The sequence below is a fragment of the Harpia harpyja genome, chromosome 11 (assembly GCF_026419915.1).
Source record: "Harpia harpyja isolate bHarHar1 chromosome 11, bHarHar1 primary haplotype, whole genome shotgun sequence".
Lineage (NCBI taxonomy): Eukaryota > Metazoa > Chordata > Aves > Accipitriformes > Accipitridae > Harpia > Harpia harpyja.
Window position 1 is genome coordinate 1,767,945 of NC_068950.1, and position 20,347 is coordinate 1,788,291.

Sequence of the window (20,347 nt, forward strand, 5' to 3'; positions counted from 1 at the left end):
AGGTGCTCGCAGAGGGATGAAGGCAACTACCCAAAAGGAGAAATGGGATTTTGCCAGGTGATGGCCGCAGCAAGAAATCGGTCCAAAATTAATTCCCCAAAAACTGGGTCGTATTTTAAGCGTCTCTTATCCTCATGTTCCCAATATTGTCTTTTTTTTCCAACACCTATGGACTGTGGGAGTCCTGGTGTCACCCAGGTGCTGCCCTTGCCTGATGCACAGGGTTGGGTGAAGCTGCTTTTGGGAATTCTCCCAGGCTATTTTGTGATGGGAAGGAAAAGAATCGAGCATCGAAGAAGCTTTCAACATCTATGCCCAGAAAAGGAATTTTTTTAAAACTGGGAATTAAAGCTTTCGCCATTACCACATTTCTTAATAGCATCCCTCCCGTCACCCCAACCTGTAACTGCTGGGTCTTTATCCACCTCAGCTGGGTGACGGTGCAGAGACTGGAAAACTCCTGGAAAGAGGGATCTGCTCAGGGAACAAAAATAATCCCTGGAATATTTTTTATACATCTATCTATATTTATAAGGAAAATATTTCTCTTTTTTTCCCACTTACCTCGTAAGGCAAATGAAGGAAATTGGGAATACCTGTGGGAGCTCGTCAAAAAAGCCCCCGGGCGCTTTCTCAGCAAGTTGCTGAGAACTTGAATTAGCTTCTTTAAAAACCTGAATATTTGCAACGGGGTCATTTCTGGTAAAAATTTTAATTGTATCAGCAAGCTGCTTCCACCTGAAACAAGAAAAGGGCTGAGATTATACATACATATTATATATACACACATATATGGTGGGCGTGTGTGCATATATATATATACACGGTGATATGGTGTGTGTATATATATGGTGCTGGTAAGAGGTTTCCAGGGGTTTAATCCCAGCTGGCAGCTCGGCGGCAGGCGGGGGTGACCCTGGGGGCCCCCGCGCTCCCTCACAGCGCCGGCTCTGACCTACATAGCGGGTGCTGGATACGGCCACCCCGGCAGCCGCTGCAGACACCCGCTCCCCGCGGCCGGTGCGCCTGCGATGATGGACACGGGGGGGGCCTGTCCCCAACCTCCCCTTTGGCCTCAGTTCGGGTGAAATAAGGGAGAAATGGTGGTTTTCTCCTCCAGCTCCTGCTACGGGGCAGGCACAGGGTGCTCGCGCCCGGCTCTGGCAGTGATGCTCTGGGTGCCTTTGGGGACCGGTTCTCGGGCTCTCCTCACCCCGGACCAGGCTCTGGCTCTCTCCCAAGATGCAGCAGATGCCGGTGGCATCTCCTGGGCCATATTTTGCAGCTCAGCCTGAAATAGGACCACGAGACCCGCCTGTGTTGGCAGCCCAGGGACCCAGCTTCATGGGGACACCAACCCCAGGGCGCTTGTCCCTGCTGCCGCGGTCCTGCCGACTCCTCCTGGGATGGCAGAGGGAAGAGAAAATACACTGGAGAAAGGGAAAAGGAGCAGGAGAAGAGAGAGGGTGAGGAAGAGGAGGGAAATCTATAAAGCAGGGGAGGAAAGAAACCAGTGAGAGAAAGAACTATAGGAAAAATATTAAAAAACAAGGCAGGGAAAAGGGGGAGAATGGAAGAAAAAGCAGATAACGGAGGGGCTGATGGCCTGAGAGACGAGTCAGGGCGAGGTGATAAAGCAGGAGATGGGCAGATAAGACCCCAGGCAGCGCGAGTGGGAGGCAGAGCGTGGCGGCTGCGGAGCTGGTACCCACGGGAGGATGCTCGAGGCTCTGGCTCACGCCAGGGCTCAGCCCCTCTGAGGCTGGGACGGGAGGGGGGTGGCAACGGTGGCAGCGAGGTCCCTGCCAAGCTGGAAAGACCCAAAGGTCTACAATGACACGAGCATCCCCATATCTCATTAACCAGGGCTCCCGGCTAACGAGCCCGGCCCGGCGGAGCAGGTGAGCAGCACCCACGGCAGGCAGGTGGCTGCGAAGCACAGGGCTATAAATCTCCCACGCGGTGCGGGTGCCGCCGAAAGCCTTCCAGCAGGATTTATCTCCCCTTCCCGCTTTCCCCGCCTTCCCGCAACCGCCACGTGGATTCCCCGCGGCAAGGGAAAACAAGCGAAGATGCTTTCTTTTGTCTCCGCCGCCCGCTCGGCCGCGGCTCTCCGGCTCTAATCCACCTCGGCCACCTCCCCTCCATTCACAATTTTCTTCCCATCTCTGGAGTGGAAGAAAAGAGACAAACCTTTTTTTTTTTTTTTTAATTAAAAATAAATCAGCGTCAGGGAGGTGGTGGCACTGTTGGGGAAGGAGGGATGGAGACGCCCCAACAGCCGAGCCCGGCTTGGGCTGGTCCCAGGGTAACCCCAAGGGTTTCACTTCCCTGAGCCCCTGCACGACGCCCACCTCGGCTCACTGCTACTCCTTATTCCATAGAGCCCTTACAAACCATTTATGCTACTTCTGTGCAAAAAAAAAAATTAATATAAATATAAGTGATGGATGTGCTGGTGAGAGCTCTGCATTGAGGGAGGGGGGGGAAGCAGGGGGAGGATGGAGAGGGCTTAAAAATTACAGTGGGAATTAGCAGGAGTCTAAGCTGTTGTTTGCGCTGCCCATTAGCATCTGCCTATTTATCTGTCACCAGATCCTCGTGGCATCTATCCATCCATCTGGATCCTTGTCAGTCTGTCTGCCTATCTAATTATCCATTAGCATGGCAAAGCGCCCCTGACAGCGGTCCCGGCGAGGCAGACGTGAGACCACCTCAGCTGCCCTTCACCATCGCGCGGATGCTTTTATGAGATTTACCAACACGCGAGCAAAACCCCGCTCATCGGTTTCACAAAACAATACCTTACTGCGGGCGGGGAAGGTTCTGCAAGGCTGCGGGATGCGGATGCATCCAACGGCAATGGGGGAAAGATGGGCTGGAGCAGGCGAACGCCGGGGGTTGCGTGGTGGGGGTTGTCCGTAGGGCGTTGATTGTGTAGGGGGAATATATGTGCGTGCCACGCTATACGTGCACGCCACGCGCTTTCGCTGCTCGCAGATGCTCCGTCTTGCCCATGGAAAACAAACCCCGAGGCCTCGCCCGGCACGGGCATCGCCACGCCGTGCCGCGGGCAGCTCCGGTGCCGGCGGCTCTTTGTGCCCGTGCCGCCGCGTGGGGTTTCTTTGTTCGCGGCGCCGGGCAGGTTCCCCCTCCCCGCCTGCCCACGGGCCCCGGCTCAGAGCAGCCGCCGAGGAGCAAATCAGCGGCGTTTGCATATTCAGAGCAGGTGGGGGCCCATATGCCTAAGATGCACCAGACAAAATTAGCCACCATAATCATAATCAAGTGTGCCGTTGTGCTGGGGGAAGGGAGAGCCTGGCAGACAAGCCTGATAATTATGAAGCTCAGCATGTGCGCAGCGGTTTTGCAACAATTATGCCTAGCTCAGCAAGCCGGCAATGATGCTTGTTACAACCACCCTCCATCGCCCACCCGCCCGCCGGTAGCTCGCTCCCGGGAGGGCTGCGCCAGCCTCGGCCCTCCCCGAGCCGCCGTTGGGAAGGGAGCGTGAGGCCGGCGAGGGGCTGCGGGCAAGACCCCGTCCCGGTGGGTCCGGCCCTTTGCGAGCTGGTTTGTCGTTTGGCGACAGCCGTTGCTCGGGCATCCCCCACCGAGCTGCCCTCTGCTCTCCCTGGGCCCCCACCACCTTCCTGCACCCTCCTCTTGCAGCAAAACCCCCCCGTTTCCCACCTGGACTAAACCCACGGTGTCCGAGGTATCTCCAGAAACCATCGTCCCCCGGCCCCGTCAGCACCCGGCTGCTCTTGCCCTGCGTGGAAAACAACACAAACCTTTCGCATAAAGGAGCTCTGCCGCTCCAGCTTCACTAAAATCAGTTTATATTTGCCTCCCAGGACATTCCCTTTCCCGTCCTCCTCTGCTCGTCCTGCTCTTTGCAGGGGTGTGTTATCTCCCACTCATCCGCTCCGGAGGCTGGGAACGAGGGCGGTGGCAGGAGGTGACACACCAGATTCATCTCCAGCCGCCAGCGCTCGAGGGCCGGTGTCACGCAGCATTTCCCTGAACGAGCCCTGGGGAAGGGGAACGGGAAGAAGCCGCGTGCGCGCGAGGCCGACGGGAGATGCTCTGCGGCACGGCGAGGACCAGCCCGTGCGCCGTGGCCTTGGGAAGCGGCGGCTCCGGGCTGCGCCGACACGGCTCGGCCTCGAGCGTCGGCAGGATGCTCCACGGCACCTTCCGACCCGCATCCAGCGGAGGAGAGGGAAAATAAATTGGTTTTCTCTTTTAAATAGGCTGGAAGCTGCCTCGGCTTAAGCTGGGTCAGGGGGTGGTGCTGAGGGATGCTCCTGTTTCCCCGGGGTGCCCCGGTGCAATGGGGACAGGGGGGTTGTAGCGGTTTCCCTGATGGATCGGCTATAAAGGAGCTCGGCGTGCGTGGAAATCACGGCTCTGCTTTCCCCAGCATCCCCCGTCCTCCCCTCTCCTGTACGGCGTTTGGGGGGTCAGGATGAGCCACCCCCCCCCAGCCCCAGGGAAAACCCTGCTTGAAGCACAGCAGTACCTGCAGCTCTGGGGTTAAACAGCTCAAAAGGAGGATTTTTCACACAGGGAGGTTTGTGGACATACCCAGCATCCTGGCACCTCTCTGCCCGTTACCTCCCAGCTCAATTAACAGAAAGAGCCAAACCAGCACAGAAACACCCGTCGGCACTGGAGGATTGCTCCGCTCCGCACCAGGATCAGCCAGGGGCTGGTTTGCTCCAAACTAGAGGATTTATCAGAAGATGATGGCAAAGCTGGGCAAGGACCAGTTTGGTTCATTTACCGTGGGGTATTTCCCAAAGTTCAGTGAAACAGCCCCAAAATCCAGTTTCTTCAGGATGGAGCGGCAAGTGCCTTTGGGGACGGCACGTGGGAGCAACTCAACATCGTGGGGGAGATTTTGGGTCCCCGAAGATCTGGCCCGGCTGTTGGAAGAGCTGTCCGTGTCATTCCCTGGGTGTCCGGCGAGTCATTTGGGGGATTTGCTGGATCCTTGCCGGGCTGGCTTTTCACCCAAGAAGCAGGAAAGGACGTGAGCCTTGGCAATTCCCCATCACTCAGCATCTGATCCACGCCGAGAGGCTCTCACTCTTATCCATGTGGGAATAGCGGTGGTAGCATCCAGCTCAATTGACCAATTTCTGTGCAGCTGGAGCATCTGGAAACAACCAAACCAGCCCACATTGGCCCAATTTCCCACCTGCAGAGATCCACTGCTTCAGCCCTGTTTTTGGTAGAGTTTGGAATAACTCTGCAGGAACTTGGATTCACGCCTGGTCCCTTCTTGCCCTGAATCACCCATCAAGAAGTCACCCTTTATCAGGATTTTCCAAGTCCCAGCAAACTGAGGTCATCGTTGTGCCATGCGCCTTCACCGATCCTCCTCTTTCTTCTACAAATATTAAGGTTTCCCTGGTCAATCCCTTCCAGAATAAATGCCTTTGCTTAAATCATGGAGCCCGGGATGCTGAGGGAGCTTCCCGGGGACTTTGCTGGGCCCAGGGCAGACCCCGAATCCCCCCATGCCGGGGGTTACTGGGGCTGCACCCATCTGCGGCAAAGGGATCTTAAAATATTCTTTGCTGGAGCTTTGGAAAAGAGCTTTTGATTGTTTTAATTGATGGAGGAATTGGACAGCGAACAGAAACACAGTCAAATAAATCAGCACTGCATTTTCACCACCTTTTCCATCCCCCAAAGCTAATTTAGGAGCAGAGCGGCTTTGCAAGACTCGGGAAAAAGCAAGAAAATTCCTCCACCTGTTTGCTTTTAAACAGGCTTTTTTTAAGGAAAAAACCAACAAAAAAAATCGAGGGCAGTGAACAGCACCCGAAACCAAGCCGGGGTGTGCTATTCATGCACACACGCTATCCAAGGGGCAGGATCCCCCACTCCACACCCCATGGGGCTAAAGAGCAGCAACTCTCCGGACTATAAATTCCCAGATTCCCTGGATCTCACCAGCTCGGCTGTTATTGAGATGCAGGGAGCAGGGGAGAAGGTGACCGCCGACTCCATAAATATTATTGGGGGCGACGGGGCTGCACGGGGCCGGCGGGCGCAGACAAAGCGCCCATTGAGCTGTCGGCAAAGGCGCGACGGCCCAGCTGCCGCGGGGAGCCAGGACGGGGGTCAAGGTCAGAGGTGGCCCCTGCCTGTATTATTCCCCCCCACCAACCCAGCCCCTTTCCTCATGCCCATAAAATTAATAAAGTTAAATGGGTATCGCCGGCTCAGCGTGCCCATGGAGGATGCCGGGAGAAGCGGGTGCTGACGGCAGCAGCCGTGTCGGTCATGCAGGAGGGGAAACTGAGGCACCGTGCAAGACCCCAGCATCGCACCCACTCCGAGGGGGCAGTGCCGGTGTCTTTATCCCTTGGGGACCCTTTTGCGAACCTGTTTAATAACATATATGCTTAAAGGCTTGTAGACTTGACATCCCCAGCTCTGTGCTGGAGCAACCCCAGGACCATGCCAGCGTGGCCGGGGAGCCCATGCCCACCCCAAACCACCCAGCACCCCAGCCCTGTGCCCAGTTCTCCCTATGCCGAGGGTTTCTCCATACGGATGGAGAACCGGAGCTTTCAGCTGTGCGTGGGAGCTGCTGCAAGGGCAGCCCCCGACAGCCCCATCCACTCCCCAGGGCTGGGGGTTCAATCCTGCTGCCACATAAACTTAGATTTTTAAAATATTTTACTCCTTATTAAGCAATCCCTTAGCAACGCTTGTTTCCATGGCAAAGAGCAGAGAACCTCCATGCTGATGCTGAGCTTTGCCTTAAACTATAATTCAGCTCATTTTATTTGGGTGCTGTCCCATGGGGCCAGGTCCCCAGCACCCATGGGGGCTGTCCACCCTGGGATAGACCATGGGCGCCTGTTCCGGGCTCCGAGCCAGGCTGGGGACACAAAGCGAGGGCCGTTTACCTGGGAACAGGAGGTTTGCAGCATGCAGAGCCTCTTCTTGCAAAAAAAGGGGGCTTGGGGCACACTGTGCACCCCAAAAAAGCCGGTCTCCATCCCCTGTAAGCCCAGCTCTGGAGCTCCTGTGGTTTAAAGGCAGAGCCATGCCCAGCTGTGGAGCAGCCCAGGCTTCCAAAATTACACTAATGAGCCCAGCCGCCAGCGGGGCTGCGGGCTTTCCTTCCTTCCCTGCACCTCCAAGCCTTAACGAACTCAAGCAAACGAGGCGCAGGACACTGGGGCAGTGCTGGGTGCCAGCGGGTGCTGCAGCACCAAACCGAATGGAGGCGGGTGCTTTAGAGCCCGACTTGGTGGGGGCTGGCACCGCATGGTGAGAGCTGCCCTTCGGGCAGCCTCGCTTTCCCAAAGGGGCATGGGAGTCACTTAAAAATTGGGATTCCTGCAAAAAATCCAAATGAAAAGGGTATTTTTTAGTTTTCAAAAATCCCACCGACGTTCCGTGCTCCGCTTGGCATTTTTGAAGAAATGGGTTTAATTCTGCTATCTCTATCCTCAATGGAAAAAACTCCACTTGGGAGCAATAGCAGGTTCCTGGGACAGACCCTCCACAGGGACATTCCCTCCCAGAATCACCCAAGGTCCCCATTTTCCACCCCAGAGACCAAAATCAGCATTTCTGTGGGTGCGAGAACCCCGGCAGACCTGGCATTGCTGGGTTTGCTCATCTCCATCTCCCCATGAGGAGAAAGGAAACTCTCCTTCCTCATCATGCTTTTATTTTGCTGCAGTGGTAACGAATTCTTGCAGCGGTTCATGCCCTGAAGGAGCCTTAAAACCTCCCAAATTTGACAGCCAAAAATAGCTATCGCTCTGCTTGTTTCCAAGTGTTCACTAGCCCTGATTTATTTACCCCAGTTATTTGAATCCGTCTCATGCTTTGAATCCCAAATCCTAAGCAGAATGGAAAAAAACCTGCATCTGTCATTTAGATGCTCTTGCACTCGATGAACGGGGAGGGGGATTATCGTTTCTCCTGGCTGAAAGGGTGTCCTCTGTGCCGGGGTCCTGGAGAGGGCTGGAAAAGCTGAAAAAAATCATGGCTTTATCAACTCCTGGGATTTCCAAGCATCTGGACTGTGCAGCAGCTCCAGGAGTATTTTTCCCAGTCCTTAATATCCTTGTTTGCCGTGGGGGAGGCTGCCAGGACTGCGGGTGAGCAGAGCTCGGGGGGGACCCGTGGGCTGGATTACTCACCGGCGTGGGAGCGTTCGGCAGCAGAATCGCTGGTGGCATCCCCGTGTACCCTCTCTGCCCCGTGCCTGTGCTCCCCCATCCCGGAGCCCATCGTTGTGGATGCAGAAACCCCCGCCGCCTCCCTCCTCATCCCAGTCCCGACGTGGTTTTGTCCCCGGGGTGCCAGCGGCGCGCTGCTTGGGGAGCGCCAAAAAGCAAAATGCAGATTTTTGGTGCAGAAGGACCCAGGTCAGGTGTCCGTGGGGCAAACCCTGCACTGGGACACAGCCAGGACAAGGCTCCTGGTAGGCGGGGGGGCATCCGTGGGCTTTCGATCATGGCAAATCTCCTGGATTTTCTTCCCACCGGCTTGCACAGCCCAAATCTCTCTCCCTGATGGTATTTCAAGCCACCCGACACCCACTCTTAGTTCGCTGTAGCTCTGTTTGGAAAGTTTTGAAATTCTGGGTCACTGGATGATTTGCACTCGATGATCTCCCCTGCTTGGGACCAGCATCTCTGGCACCGAGCACCCACCGGGCTGGGCTTGTGCACCGGCAAGGAGGGGCTCAAAACATTCCCAAAGCTGGGATTGAAGGGATGAAGGGCAGCGAGGGTGGATGGGGCTGCGGGGGAGAGGAGGGTGCCCCCCATCCTCCTCGTCTCCCCCAAAACAGGCTCAGCTTTTCTCATGTACATACACATATGCTCGCCTCCGCCACGCTGCTGGAGAAGGGGCGAAATTAATCCCTATGGAAATTTATTTAAATGAATTCCCTGCCTGGACACTCAAGCTGTTCCCAGCCTGGCGAGGGCAGGGCAGCCGGGGGAGGAGGGAGTGCGGAACCCCCCGGGCACCCCAATTCCCCTATTACAGCCACATCTCATGGGGGTTATTCCCCCCAGGCAGTTGCCCCAGCGGTGCTGAGCCGTGCCACAAACCCAGGTTTGGGCCCACAAATTGCCCCAGGGCTCCCCGGGGGTCACTCGTGTCTTGCCCCCACGTTGGAGCAGGGAGAAGATGCCGGCAGCTCTTGCTGCACCCCGACGAAAGTCGGGGTGGACATCCGAACAGGTTGCTTTTTGCCCCATAAGCTGTGGGCCTTGGTCAATTCATTAGGGAAAAGAAAAATTAGCTGAGCATGTCAATAAATAAGAAATACTGGTTTTCCTGCCCAAAACACACCTTGGTTTATTAATTAAATTCACACTATGTGCAGCAGCAGGATCGAGCCCTTCCCATTCCCATCGCACTGACTGAGCTGCTGAGATCCTCGTCCCAGCCCCGGCCGTCCTTACGCCAGGCGCTTGCGCAGATGTTCGGCTCGAGTGGTCTCACCCCACGAGATAGGGGAGGTGGGGGGGCAGACGGAGACCCCCTTGGCCTCAGGGAGGCAGAGCAAGCACCACAGTGAACCCCAAGCTCCTGGGAAGCGTGGGCAACCCCCGCGCGTGGCCCCGATCCCGTACGGCAGCCTTTTCCCCAGGAAAAGGGGATCCGAGGCATCTGCATCCCCCGGACAAGGCTCCTTTGAGAGGGGGCACAGATGGGGTATTGTCAGCGCAGGCAAGGGGTGAGGGAGATCCGGGAAGAGGGTTTGGAGTGGGATTGTGATGGGAAAGGTTGGGTTTGCAGGGAGCTTGACCTTGCAGGGGACCTCCCCGACAGTGAGCATCCACCCCGTGCCCCGACATCTTTGCAGCATCCCGGAGGGAGAGCCCAGGCGGGCTCTGGCAAAACCCAAGCATAAAAGCATCGAGGAGGAGCTTTTCGAAGAGGAATATTCACGCTGAAGCATCAGGCGATCTCAGCACGTGCAAACGCGCTCACGCCTTCGCCAGCCCTGCGTGGGCATCCATGCGCACGGGTGGGGGATGCACGGCCCCGTGTGCATCCATCCCTGAGGGCGTCACTGTGTTCGGGATCGGGGGGGGCTCGGGGAAAGGAGGGTGCCTGCACCGATTCCCCACCCCACGCAGACCACGGAGGGAGATGGACCTGAACCCCAAAGCCGGCAGAGCGCTCGTGGGGGATCAGGGCTGGGTGAGCCGGCAAGAACAGGCACTTCTCGGGGATTTATGCCATGCAGCACTTGTCAGCGCAGCTTTAGCACCCCATAAAGCAACGCCGAAGGCTGAACGTGAAGGGAGAACACAAAGATGCCCCGACTGGCCAATTAATGAGCAAATTCGGGCTCAGGCCCTGCAAAGCTGCGTAAGGGAAAGGCTTGGGGGGGGGGAGAAATGCAGCCGTGGGGAGGGGAAAATGCAGGAGGAGACTGGAATTAGGGGAGGGGTGCGTGCACCGCGACGTGGCATGGCAGCCCTGGTGCAGGCAGCAGCTAACGCCATGTATGCTCATTTGCAGGCAGCTGCCCGGCAGCGCACCGGGGGCTTTGCTGACGGTACCCCACAGTCGGGACATCGGGACCCCCCCCACAAGCGACCGACAGCAACAAGGACATGAGTGAAGAGGTGCCACCGCATGCCCGGGGGACAGCGTGAGGGTCAGCCTTTTTGCAAGCGACCCGGCACAAAGCACGGCTCTCGGTAAGGATTTTTTGGAGCAGCCCACGGGAATGGGGCAGGAGGTGGGGACCCCACGAACCCCACAGCGGTGCCCAGGTCACCCCAGAGGTCTCACTGCTTTAGGAGCATCGCCTTAAAGGACTTACAGGAGTTTTGCAGGACACGACTCCCTCCTCTGCCCGGGTGGGAGCTCTTCTCCCCATTAGACACCGGCAGCGATGTGGTTTTTCCTGCTCCTGCTGTCACCTGCCCTCTTTCAAGACATCCCAGGCTGTCACCAACCACTTAAATACATGCTGGCCCCAAACTCCTGCCTATCCCCACTGCAGGAGGCTGGAGCCCAAACCCTAATAGAAATGTCCCCAAGTGCACGGTGGGATGGGGACTGCTGTTGTAGGGACGGCAGAAATTATTCGGGCAGGGAGTTGGCATTGTGGTGACACTGTCACCTCCTGGCCGTCCCGTGGGAACTCAACCCCGGTTGTCACTGGGCTGGGCCTGGGCTCACACCATTTTCTCCCATTAACAGGTGACACGAGCGGATGCCGTGGGGTCCGGGTGCCCAGGAAAGGCTGGAGAAAACCAAGGCTGGGTTTGAAGCGTGGGCAGGATCCATGCAGATGCCCTTCCCATCCCCGGGGTAAGGGCTTCCTCCCTTTTTTCCCGTATAAGCAGCCCCAAGGCTGAAGCCAGACATGCCCAGGGGGTCCCACCCGGGGGTCCCCCCCATACCTCGGTGCCAGACGGGTTGCACGGACCGCGAGGTGACACCCCAGGAAGCTGGAAGGACACAGCCGCTGCCACCAAGCCCGAGGCACCGCGAGGATGAGGTCTGCAGCTCAATGAGGCGAAAGGGAAAAAAAAATCACACGCATTAAAGGTGTTCAAAGCCCCCAGCCGTGTTGCAGCCTGGTCTCCCTCGCGCCGCTGGTGTTTGAGCAGAATTTTGTCCCTTTTTCTTGCAGGACCCCCCAAATCCTTGCGAGACCCGGTGTCTGGGGTGTGTTTCCTTCCCAGCGGGTCAAACTTTTATCTTGCCAGCCCTCTCCTTTCCCACGGTGGGAGGCGAGGGGTGCCCCGAGGGGGTCCCAGCCCCAGAGGGGACGATGTCCTGTCCCTTTTGGGCTGGGGGGAGGCAGGAGCAGCCCGGCTTTGGGCTTGGCTGGTGTGGGGACGGGCACATCTTTCCTCACCCTCACTCCCTCTTCTCTTTTCCACCCCAGACCTGGGAACTGGGTCCGGCCCCGCTTTGCTGGTCCACAGGGCTCCCCAGGGGCGGCCCTGATGGGAGACAGGTGGGACAGGTCGTGCAAACTGGGACCCGGGAGGGACAAACACCCAGCCAACACCACCAGCTCCCAGTGCACTGACTGGTTGCTCCAGCCCCAGCTGGTGCAGCGGGTCCTGAGACTCCCTCCAGCCCCGCAGCCGCCGTTTTTCTGTCTTTAAGTCAAATTTCAAGGCAAAAATAGAGCCTGGAGACCTACAGCTCCAGGAGCAGACAGGGGATGATGCACAGCGTCACCGCAGAAGTTGGTGACTCCGGTTGCTCACTCGGTATCGGGGTGCCGGAGCCGTGGAGCCAGTGCCAGGTCCAGCCGGCGCTGCCGCCGTGGTCCCCTCCCCACGGAGGGCTGCGAGATCCCACCAGTGTTTCTGGTGACCAGTTAAACACAGCGTGGGTGACGTGGGGCCAGGCTGGCTCCCCTGCGGATGTATCAGAAGGACGTCCTCGCCGAAATCCCTGCCTCCGAACCCCCCCAGCACGCGCTCGCCCGCCACCGCCAGCAACCCAGACGCCCAAATATTGAGCTATACATTAAATTACCCTGGGGAAAGGGCCGGGAGGGAGCCGGAGCACGTCGGAGGGAGCGTGGCAGTTTGTTATGCTAACCGAGGGGGGCTCCGCTCAGGGGACGTGTCGGAGAGGTCTGAAGAGCAAGGAGTTCACAGGCCCTCTCCTTTTGTCATGCTAAAAGTGCAACACAGAAAATATATACAGGCAGCTGCTCAATGGAGCGTGAAATACAAGTGATTTCTCCGGGAGCCCTGGGTAATGCGATGCAGCCCGGACAATGCCCGCCACCGCCCGCCGCCGCCTTTGTGCAAAATGGGAAACTTCTGGGGGGGGGGGGGGGTTGGAAATGGGCACAGACCAGCTCCAGGCATGCCAGCTGCCCCCAGCATCGCCCAGAGGTGGAAAGTCCTTGAGTCCATCCCTGGCTGCGGTGCCCATAGGGTCCCCCAGCTACGGGACCAGTGGGAGCCCAGTTGTCCCAGGTTGGGCTCCGGCTCAGTGGGTGCCATGTGGCTGCCAAGCCCCAGTCCTTCAAGGAAATATCTCTCCGGTGCATACGGGGACCGTGCTGGGCCTGGGACCCCCTCGCCGGGCGCAGGGCCGGGGTGCCCCGTTAATTCAGTGACTTTACAGCAGCACCGACAACGGCCCGTCGCGGCAGCTCCCTTTGCTGATGCTAATTTGGGCATCTCAGCAGGAGCGGTGTAAAATCAGACCTCAAAGGGGCTTTTGTGTCCTGGGGGAGGGCAGCCGGGCTGGGGGTGCTCTGAGCATCCATCTTCCACCTTTCCCTCCTTTTTTTGTGTCTCGGCGGAGCTGAAAGCCGACGCCGTGGGGGCTGCGAGGATCCTGGGGCCCTGCATTCGTTCCAGAGAGGCGCAGCCACCAGTTTGGGCAGACCCTGTGGCCAGTGCTGCACCCCGGTGCAAGGGCTGGGGGGGTCTGGGGGTTCTGGGGCAAAGGTGATGGAGCAGGCTGCTCCCCGGACCCTGGCTTGGCTCGCAGCCGGGGGCACCTGGCAGCCAGGATCAGGCCACTTGGGGCTGGCTGGGGAATTTTTGGGAATCACAGCCCCTGAGTTCTCCCCCCGCCGTCAGCGGAGGGGCTGCTCAGCTCCTGGCCAAAGCTGGCATGGGGGCACACTGGGGGCTGCATGCCTGGGCTGCTCCGGGGGATGCCAGGGGAAGGCGGGGGGATGTGGTACCCCCCAAGCCTGGGTACCCCAACCCACGGGGGATGCTCGGGGCACGGGCGGAAGCGACATCTAGCGGGAAGCGCATCCCGTTGCCTGGGAGATCGATATCCATGGCAACCCCTCGGGGCCACCAGCACCCTGCCTGGACCAGGAGCACCCACTAGCACCCACAGAGCCCCCCCACCCCGTTGGGTGCTCCTTGCAGGGCAGGGCTGTCACGGTCCGAAGTAACCCCGAGCTCAGATGAAATGCCTGCAGACCCCCGCCGTGACGCAGGTGCTGGCACTGTGGTGGGCCCTGAAGCCCCTTACCCACCGTCAGCAGGGACGAGCTGCACCCAACGGGCTCTGCCCTGGCCTCGTCCACCATCGGTTCCTCCGGTGCTCGCAGGGAGATGCAGCTGGACAGCAGCAAGGGGATAAATGCAGGAGTGGAGCCCATTTCTTTCGCAAGGAAGACGCGGGCATAAGGACGAGGCGGGCGAGATGCTTGCAACCTGTCCTCCAGGGAGGGCACCGGGGAGGGAAAGGTCCCAGCTCATCCAGGACGGAGGCGGACAGGGATGCCACAGGGACTGAGCCACCCAAACCCCTGTGCCCTCCTTTACCCCCAAAATTCAACACCCGGGGGCTGCACGCAGGGATAGGTATCGCAGAACCTCAGCCCGAAGGGGTCCTTCAGGTGCAACCGCACACCCAAATGCACGTACATCTATACATAGGAGGTGCAGCCATGTCCATATATATGATTTATTATCTATATACCCACGCGGCCGCCGCCCCGCGCAGCGCAGCCGGGACTCGAACCCGCGACCTCCGGACAGCGCGGGGACCACAGCTCCCAGGAGGCAGCGCCCGCGGAACTAGGCGCCGCGGAGAGCCCCGCCTCCACCCAGTACCGCCTTTCCATTGGCCGAGAAGCTGCCAATCAAAGGGAGGACGGCGGCTGATTGGCGTGGGGCGGCGGCGGGGAAGCTTCCTGCGGCCGCCTTTGCATTGACCCCGGCATGGTGAGCGCGGATCGGGGGTGTCTGCTCGGGGGGGGGTCTGGCCCCGGGGGTGTCTGCCCGGGGGGTGCATCTCCAGGCTTTTTTGGGAGGGTGCATGCCTGGGGGGGGGGGGTGCATGCACGGGGCTGTCCCGGGGGTTGCACGCCCCGGGGGGTGCGTGCCCGGGAGGGTGCATGTCCAAGTGGGCATGCCGGGGGTGTCCCGGGGGTGTGCATGTCCGGAGGGTGCCTGCCCGGGGGGTGCATGCCCGGGGGGGGTGCATGCCCGGCGTGTCCCGGTGGGTTGCACGCCCGTGGGGTGCATGCCCGGGCTGTCCCACGGCAGGGACAGAGGCTGGGAGAAGCAAACAGCCCCGGTGTTGCAGGCTGGTGGAGGCAGGGGGGGGGCTCTCCAGCTCCCCCCACCTCGGCTTTGGGGGGGCTCAAGTGCCGGGGTCACTCCCTGAGGGTGTCCCCGGTGCAGGCGGTGATGGGGGTGCAGGTGGTGGTGAGCCTTCTGGCAGCCAGCGTCATGCAGAAGATGGCCCCGCATTGCTCCTTCGCTCGCTGGCTGCTCTGCAATGGCAGGTACGTGGTCCGTCCCTCCCTGGCTCGTCCCCGGAGCGGGGGGGACTCGGGGAGACCCGGCACCACTGATACCCCACTGCTCCCTTCCAGCCTGCACCGCTACAAGCATCCCTCGGATGAGGAGCTCTGCGCCCTGGCAGGCAAGCAGCGTCCCAAGGGCAAGCGGGACAGGTCAGCTCAGCTCGTGCCCGTGGCTTCGGCGGGCAGGAGGGACTTAAAACGATAAATATTTTGGTTTGGTGATAATGGAAGTCATCCCGGTATGCTGCGGGACTCCGCTGGGCTCCGGGTCGGTGCTGGTGATGAGGAGCCCCAAGCTGGGGACGTGCCGCCACGCGAGGGGCTTTCGGCACCGTGGGACACAAGGGACAAGCCAGCTCTTCGCCTGCCGTCTCGAGCCCGGGTTTGCCTTGCAGGAGGATGAACGGCATGACGGATGACAAGCCCCTCTCTGTGCCCCGGGACATCGACCTCCGCCTGGACACCAGCCCCATCACCGCTGTGGATGCTCTCGGTAACCCCCCCCGTGCACCCCCAGCTCCCTCTGCACGCAGGACCCGGCATTGCCCTGGACCCGGGACCCTTGGCCGTGCCCGGGACCCCCAGTAGGTCCCCACAGCACGGTGACACGTCCCTCTGTCACACCAGTGCTGCGCTATTTCCTGGAGTACCAGTGGTTCGTGGATTTTGCCGTCTACTCCACTGCCGTGTACCTCTTCACCGAGGGCTACTACTGCCTGGCGGACCCCCAGAAGGAGACGAACATCGGGGTGCTCTGGTGCCTGCTGACGGTCATCTTCTCCGTGTATCCTTCTGCCGACTTTTGGGGTGCGATTGCTGCCAACCGCCGGGTTCAGGGTGCCGGTGGGCAGGAGAGGGAACCCACCGTCCTTGTTTTTTCCCCATTAAAAGCCAGTTCAGGTGGAAAACTTAAATTTCTGGATTTATAAACCCCTCACTGATGAGCTGTAAAGGTGCCCAATGAGAGCTTTCCCTGCAGAGAAGGTGGCAGCGGCCTAACGATGCAGATGCTTTACAACATGCTAATGAGCAGGGGGGTCCCACTGGCATTGGGGGGGGTCCCGAAGCCCTGGGTTTCCTTGACGGCCACCCCTCACCTGCAGCAAGGTCTTCTTCATGGTGATGCGCCATTACTTCTGCTCAGAGGAGGGGGGTGAGCGCTCTGTCTGCCTCACCTTTGCCTTCTTCTTCCTCCTCCTCGCCATGGTGGCCCTGGTCATCCGTGAGGACTACCTGGAGTTCGGCCTCGAGCCCGGTGGGTGAGAGGGGACGGGGAGAGGCGGGCGGGCAGGTGGTCCTTGGGGGCTACGGGCACCCCGCTTACGGGGGGTCGCTCCCCGCAGGGCTGGCCAATGTCAGCAGCAACCTGGAGAGCATCCTGAAGCAGCGGGGCTGGGAGTGGACGTGAGTTGATGACCGGGCAGGGAGGAAAACGGGGTTTTCGGGAGGCTTTGTGGAGGTTTGGGGTGGGAAAGCCTCAGGGGCTCACCAGGGACGGGGCCGACCCGTCCCCCCCCGCGCTACCTTCTTTCTCCGCAGGTTGCCCCTCGCCAAGCTGGCCTTCAAGCTGGGGCTGGTGGCCCTGTGCTCCTTCTTGGGTGCCTGCCTGACCTTCCCGGGGCTACGCCTGGCCCAGACGCACCTCGACGCTCTCCGGATGGCGGCCGACAAGCCCCTGACCCAGTTGGGTGAAATCTGCGGGTGGGGAAGGAGGCGAGGGGGTTGGTGCTGGCATTTTGGGGGCTGGGACCCCCCCCCCCCCTGCTCTGCAGGGCAGCGAGGAGGTTTGATGGTGGGAGAAGGGTGTTGGGGGTGTGGGTGAGGACCGGTCCCTGCCCACTGAGGGATGGAGGGACAGGGGGTACCAGGCTGTATGGGGGGATCGTGATGGCTCCGCTGCAGGGTCCTGCTCCACGTGAGTTTCCTGGCGCCTGTCCTCGTGGTGGTGATGTGGATCAAGCCCATCTCGCGGGAATTCCTGCTCCACGCGCCCATGGGCAAGCAGACGGTGCAGATGTAAGTGTCTGTGTCCCGGCATCCTTGCTCCAAGGGGAAACTGAGGCACAGGTGCACCAGTCCACCTCCTCCACCACCAGTAGCCCCCCCCCATCCTTCCCACTGCTGCCACCTCTCCCATCAGACACCCTTTCTGGGACACGGGGGGGTTTCTGGACCCTGAGATCTCCCCGACAGCCCCCTCCTCTTGCCCCAGCATGTCGGACTCTGCCTATAACACCGCGCGCCTCTGGACCATCGTCGGCCTCTGCCTGTTGCGCCTGGCCGTCACCCGCCATCACCTCCAGGCGTACCTGGGCCTGGCCGAGCGCTGGGTGGAGCAGATGAGGAAGGAAGCCGGGCGCATCGCCGTCCTGGAGATCCAGCGCAAGGTCTGGATGTGGGAGCTGGGATGGGAGCGAGGGTCCGGGTACGACCGCCGGCCTCCTGCTGATCCCTGCTGCCCACAGATCACGAGGATTTACTGCTACGTCTCCGTGGTCAGCCTGCAGTACCTGGGACCCATCATCCTCACCCTCCACTGCACCCTGCTCCTCAAGACGCTGGGTAAGGAGGCGGCAGGGGGAATGCGGGGAACACGGGGGGCTCAGGAGGGGCAGGATGAGACCCGCAAGTCGTCATCGAGCCATCAGCATCCAAAGCGTCCCCAGGCTCTCAAGACATGGTTTGCGGTTGGCACGAACGTAACGCATGCAGCGAGCGTGCTGGGACTCAGCCACCAGCACGTCTAGCACGGGGATGGGCCTGCAGCGTGGGGACCGACCCCCGCAGACCTGTCCCCTCTGTCACGCAGGGCACCACTCGTGGGGGCTGTACCCGGAGCCCCCTTCCCTCCCTCTGGCAGCAACCGCAGCATCGCCGCATCCCGGCGGCAAGGACAGGGAGGACGTGCGTGCCGCGGTGGAGCAGATCACGGGTGTTTTGGGTGGCATCTTCACCCCCCTCTTCTTCCGCGGACTCTTCGCCTTCCTCACCTGGTGGGTGGCCGCCTGCCAGGTCGTCACCAGCCTCTTCGGCCTCTACTTCCACCAGTACCTGGCAGCCTCCTGACTGGAGGGAGCTGGGACATGCCTCGGGGCGCAGTCGGTGCTCGGCTGCTGGTCCCCTTGCTCCTGCCTTGGCTGGTTTCCCCCCCTTTTGCACGTGCTGGCGGCACACCTGGACACACACGTGGGGATACGTCTGCCGCCAGCTCTCGGCACGACGGGTTTTATGCATCTGGGCCAGCGTGGGCATCGCCTGCTCCTGCCGCCGATCACCACTGTGCCTGCTCTCGCCCCGCTGCCGCTCCGGGCTGCGTCCCTCCAGCCCCTCTTCCCCTTCCCGATCCTGCACGGCGATGGAGGAACCAAAGCCCCGCAGCTGGGTTTGCTGCTGCCTGCTCTGACCCGACACGGGGACACGCTGCCGCTGCGTTTTCCTGGAGGGCAGCGGCTCCTGCCAGCCCTGGGGGGTACGTGCTGGGCAGAGGACTCGGTGGGGATCGCCCTCGCATGGTAGAGACCCTACAGCCGGGTTGGAGCGGCAGCTTGGCTTGCCAGCACAGACTTTGGGGTTTGCTCTGCCTAGCGTTTGCCTCCACCGGCGGAGGGTGAGTGTATTTTTGTAGGGTCGCTGCTCTGGCCAGCTGGGTCAGAGCTCCTTGGGGGTCATCCCTCTGCTTCGTGTGAAATCCTCAGGCCCAGCAGCCTCGGCTGTTGGCTGTTTTAGAAATAAATAAGTAACCCAGAGTCTGTTCGCCACTCCAAAAGCTGCTGCTTTACACTTTGCAGCCCCGAAGCCCCTCGAGCAGGGCAGGGGTCCCAGCTGCCTTTGGGCAGGCGGGCGAGCGGCAAAGCCCCCCTACGTGTTATTGCAGCAAGGGGAAGAAGCCGAGCGCTCGAACAAACCCCGCAGCCCGTCCCCATCGCACTTGAGGAGGAGACCTCACGTTCACCCCATCACAGCCCAACTCGGTGCCTGTTCCTGGCCCTTTCTTCGGCACTGGGATCACACCCGGGCTGATAACGCACTGCTCAGCCCAACAGTGGCTGCGGGGGGGGGGGGGGAATGGGGTAGACAGCCCCTTGTCCATCTCAGCTGAGCTCTTCCCCACCGCACGGTGGGTGCTGGTCCAGCTGCATGAAAAAGGATTAGCAGGTCTGGGCTGCTCAGAGAAAGGGAGAGGGACTCTGATCCTATTTGATAGCCTTGTAATGGTCTTAATTCCCTCTTGCTAAGGGCCGAGATGAGAAGGCAGCCCTTTGCCTGGTGTCAACAGGGGTAATCCGGACAGCCCTCCTCCGCCTGGTTCCCGAGTACCCAAGCTGCAGACGCAGTAAAATCCCTTTTGCACAAAAAAATTATGGGGAAATTTCCCTTTTGCAAACAGCTGGGGAAACCAGAGCCCAAAGCAGCACCATTAACCAGCACAGGGCCAGGAGGAATTTGGCTCCAGCAGCACTGTCGCCAAGTCACGGGTGGAAAGGTGCAAGGAAGAAGCGATTCCCCCAGGGCCGGGATGCAGAAGGGACTTGTTCCAGCCTGCGCCGTCCCATTAAAAGCTAGTCCGACTGTCTTGATGGCTCATTTATCTAATTTTCCTTAAGCATGTGGAGGAAGCAGCCGGGGGCTGAGCTGGCAGGGAAGCCTTCGCGGCAGGAGGACGGTTGCTAGGGCCTGAGGTTGTGCTGCATTCAGACATGCAGACAGTTCCTCCCCTGAGATCTGCCCAGACGTGACCCTCTCAGGCAGGGACAATGACTGATAGACTAGCCAAGAGCAGGAGACAGATCCACAGGCACTGAAATTGGGCCACATCAAATAAAATGAAAGAGCCCCCCCATCTTCCTCTTCTCCCCAGAATTATTTTTACTCTTTGGAGCTTTGCTTTATTTAGAAGGGGGTACAGGCTGGGCTCTTGCAAAGGGCCACGCTCGGGCTCTTAGCGGAGAGGGGAGCAGCCGGGACCAAGAGGTTCTCTTGCTGCAGAGGTTCTGCTGGCACTGGGATTTGGACTGGCAGCAGGAGTCCCTGCTGTGACCCAGCTCGCATTGCCCCGGCTCCCCTGGA

At 59.8% G+C, this 20,347-nt stretch overlaps 2 protein-coding genes across 10 annotated transcripts in view; both read left to right on the forward strand.

The window, feature by feature from the left end:
* The window catches only part of LOC128148201 (uncharacterized), a 37,319-nt gene extending 25,732 nt beyond the window's left edge, over positions 1 to 11,587 (forward strand). For all 7 annotated transcript variants that reach the window (XR_008237213.1, XM_052801733.1, XM_052801736.1 and 4 more), the window contains 2 exons: positions 10,531 to 10,712; positions 11,221 to 11,587. Coding sequence is in view for 6 of the 7 variants with exons in the window: in XM_052801733.1 (XP_052657693.1) it covers positions 10,531 to 10,633 (103 nt within the window). In the remaining variant the exon portion in view is untranslated. The remainder of the gene's footprint in view (positions 1 to 10,530; positions 10,713 to 11,220) is intronic.
* A 3,061-nt stretch (positions 11,588 to 14,648) lies between these two features.
* Positions 14,649 to 19,852, forward strand: TMEM161A (transmembrane protein 161A). 3 transcript variants are annotated; one of them, XM_052802190.1, is made up of 13 exons: positions 14,649 to 14,693; positions 15,156 to 15,259; positions 15,350 to 15,430; positions 15,676 to 15,773; positions 15,908 to 16,064; positions 16,384 to 16,535; positions 16,624 to 16,684; positions 16,820 to 16,963; positions 17,183 to 17,296; positions 17,493 to 17,667; positions 17,746 to 17,842; positions 18,090 to 18,887; positions 19,668 to 19,852. In XM_052802190.1, exons 1-12 carry the CDS (start codon positions 14,691 to 14,693, stop codon positions 18,344 to 18,346), a joined length of 1,443 nt encoding a protein of 480 aa, XP_052658150.1. In that variant the 5' UTR covers positions 14,649 to 14,690; the 3' UTR covers positions 18,347 to 18,887; positions 19,668 to 19,852. The 3 variants fall into 3 exon arrangements, with proteins under 3 accessions (XP_052658150.1, XP_052658149.1, XP_052658151.1); XM_052802189.1 differs by lacking the exon at positions 19,668 to 19,852 and adding an exon at positions 19,517 to 19,638; XM_052802191.1 differs by lacking the exon at positions 19,668 to 19,852 and adding an exon at positions 19,517 to 19,638 and having other exon boundaries at positions 18,090 to 18,749.
* The last annotated feature ends 495 nt before the right edge of the window (positions 19,853 to 20,347 follow it).